Consider the following 2,945-nt stretch of genomic DNA (forward strand, 5'->3'; position numbering starts at 1 on the left):
GGCGAAGGCCGAGAGTTAAGAGACAAAAACCTGACCCGCCTGGATCTACACTCTGCTCCCTTGAGTCGCTCGGGGCGTTGAGGCATCGCTTCGGGATATCCGAGGCGTGGAGTCGTCGTCCCAGAGAAGAGCGACCGAGCCGATAACCCTCCAGAGAATCATTTCACTCTGTACGAGGCGTTCTTCGAGCTTTGCTTCCTCTGGTTCCCGATCCCCGGAGTGATCCTCGAATATCTCTGGAAACACGGGATCTCGATTGGGCAAATCATGCCGAGGGGATTACGGCATATGATCGGCATCTTAGTTCGAAGCTTCGAGTGCGGAGTTGATATCGAGCTGAATCACCTGCTGAACTTGCTGGAAGTCAGGAAAGCTCCGAAGGGAAATAGATTCTATATTTCCAACAAGGCGAAGCGACGGATCATCGGCGGTTTTCCCTGCAAGGATCAGTTTTGGACTGAACGCTTCTTTTACGTCTTGGTGAACGAGGCGTCGGTCGGCGAGAATTACGTTCAAAGAACCAAGACCGCTTGGGGACCACTTGGTAGCCGACCCGAAGCTTTGCCTCGGCTCGGAACTATTTTTGGTATCTTCTTCCTTTTCTGAAGATTTTCTTTTTTGCTTTGTTTTGCAGTTCGGTGCTTTCTTCCCCCGATTCCTGACGACCTCTTTACTGTTCGAGACTCTCTTTCGGCGCGGAAGGTTAATTGGAGAAAGAACTTCACCCTCGAAAGAGTAGAAAAAGCGCGAGCCATCCTCGCCGGAGTCCCCGTCAGCTCTTCGTCCTCAAGTTCTTCAAGAGATACCCGGGAGAAGATGGTGATAATTGCTCTCAGAGAAAGGAAGAGGCGCAAGGAAGAGGAGGCCGCTAGACGAGCTGCCAAGGCGGCTCATGCGCAAACCGAGGCGATTCAAGCCAAGGCGGTTTCAGCGCAAGCCGAGGCCATCCCTCAACCCGACCCGCCGAGGCGGGAAGGGGATGTAATGGACCGAGTCGCAGAAGGCAACACTGCCGAGGCGGCTGAAAAAGATGCAGCGCCCGAGGTGGAACCGGGCGAAATTATCCCGAGGTGTCCGGAGAAGGCTCGGCGGCACGGAGTAAGACTCTTTCGCATTCTGCCATCCTGGCCCTCCCGAAGTCGACGAGGCCACCGACTTCTGTTGTTCAGAAGCATGACTCTAGCCGAAAACGTTTGGCTACTGACAAAGGGAAGGGCATCGCCGTTCAGAAAGACGAGCCGTCCAAGAAGAGGCGGAAGCCGACGCCCGGGGACCCTGCCACGCGCAAGTTGGTCGTGGACGACCCCGACGCCTCTGCCGTCATGTTCTCGCGTGTAAAAAACGCGAGCACGCGCCTTCCTCCTCCGGAGGAGCTGAGAAGGCCGAGGTCGTATGGCACGATGGCACAGCGCGGTACCAAGGTACGTTATATTTGTTTTCCTTTATTTCCGCAAACTTTTACTAAGTTTTTAACGCGAGTTTGTTCTTTGCAGTTTGTTGCGGCCATTAACGACATGATGGCCGAATACGAGGCGGACTTGTCTAAGGTCGAACGTCGCTTAGACGAGGCCCGAGGCGAGACCGCGGCGTCAAAGGCGAAGCTGGAAGAGGCCCAGAACGAGGCTGCGGCGGCGAAGGGGAAACTCGACGAGGCGATGTCCAGAGTGTCGAGGCTGGAAGAGGAGAAAATAGTTCTCCGCGCCAACGTTGACAAAGTTTCCGCCTCGGAAATTCGCCTGGAGGAGGCAAGGACAGCCAAAAGCGCCGAGGTGGCGTTGCTGAAGAGGCGTATCGAGGCCAAGGATGCCTTGTTTGACGTCAAGGTCAAGCGGGCGAAAAAGGAGGCGAGGCGAGAGCTTACGGAAAAGTTTCAGGAACGCCTCGCCAAGGTGGAGGAGGGTTTGGCCAAGCTCGAGAAGGCCAAAAACGACGAGAACGATCTGGGGCAAATCAAGGGCAATCTTGCGATGATTGCCGTCCTGAAGAGACCAGACGCCCCGACGCTCGATGATGAGGAGGCACAGCTAAAGAGATGGGAGAGCGAATATGCTGACGACGACGCGTATGAGCGCATTGCCTCCGAGATCCGAAGCGATCTGGTTTTCTCGCCCGTATCGCCGGATTCGGTCGACACCAACCTAGGCAACGAGCCACTCGAAGAGACAGCGGCCAACTTAGGCGTCGTTGATCCGAACGGATCGAATGCGGGCACGCCGGTCCTCTCGAACCTCCTTGCCGTGCGTGAAAAGCAGTCCGCGGCCTGATATTCTTTGCTTTTCTCTGTTTTGTCTTTCATGCTTCTGTACTTAGGATTTTTATCTGCTTTCCAAACTTTTTATGTAATATGTGCCTGGACGGCTTTATCCACCCGACATATATTTTCGCATATGGATATATTCTCTTTCCCTTTGCCGTTTTAGGATTTGAAGCATTTATTTTTAACGATCTGTACGAATATCTGTGAAAACCGTTGGCTTAGAGAAAATTGTCGAGGATGAAAACTGCCGCGTCAAAAATGATTTTGATCGCTTTCCTTGGCCGAAATCGATAGAAATATGAGCTAAGGGTCGAGTCGTTTAGGGATCTCGTTTGGATTCTTAATCCCGAGCTGGAAGTTAGTTTTGTGGAACATCTTTTAGGTGGTGCTGGAAAGTCGAGGCAAATTTTAGCTGGCAATGCCGAGCCGTGTAAACGGCGAGGCGTCTTAAACCCTGCATGGTGCCGAGCCGTGTAGACGACGAGGCGTTTTTCTCGTTGGGTGGTGCCGAGCCGTGTAAACAGCGAGGCGTTTTCGCTTTGCATGGTGCCGAGCCGTGTAAACGATGAGGCATTTTTCTCGTTGCGTGGTGCCGAGCCGTGTAAACGACGAGGCGTTTTGTTTTTGTTTTTGTTGACCGAGGATGACTCGGTAGTCTTATTGATTTTGACTATGGAACGGCGTTTCC

General features: G+C 53.2%; 1 protein-coding gene across 1 annotated transcript; it reads left to right on the forward strand.

The window, feature by feature from the left end:
• Positions 1–267: 267 nt before the first annotated feature.
• Positions 268–2,264, forward strand: LOC112088351 (uncharacterized protein At3g60930, chloroplastic-like). Its single transcript, XM_024158604.1, has 4 exons — positions 268–586; positions 635–1,098; positions 1,140–1,421; positions 1,494–2,264. Exons 1-4 carry the CDS (start codon positions 268–270, stop codon positions 2,262–2,264), a joined length of 1,836 nt encoding a protein of 611 aa, XP_024014372.1.
• Positions 2,265–2,945: the final 681 nt, after the last annotated feature.

This window comes from Eutrema salsugineum, unplaced genomic scaffold (assembly GCF_000478725.1).
Source record: "Eutrema salsugineum unplaced genomic scaffold, Eutsalg1_0 scaffold_8, whole genome shotgun sequence".
Taxonomy (NCBI): Eukaryota; Viridiplantae; Streptophyta; class Magnoliopsida; order Brassicales; family Brassicaceae; genus Eutrema; species Eutrema salsugineum.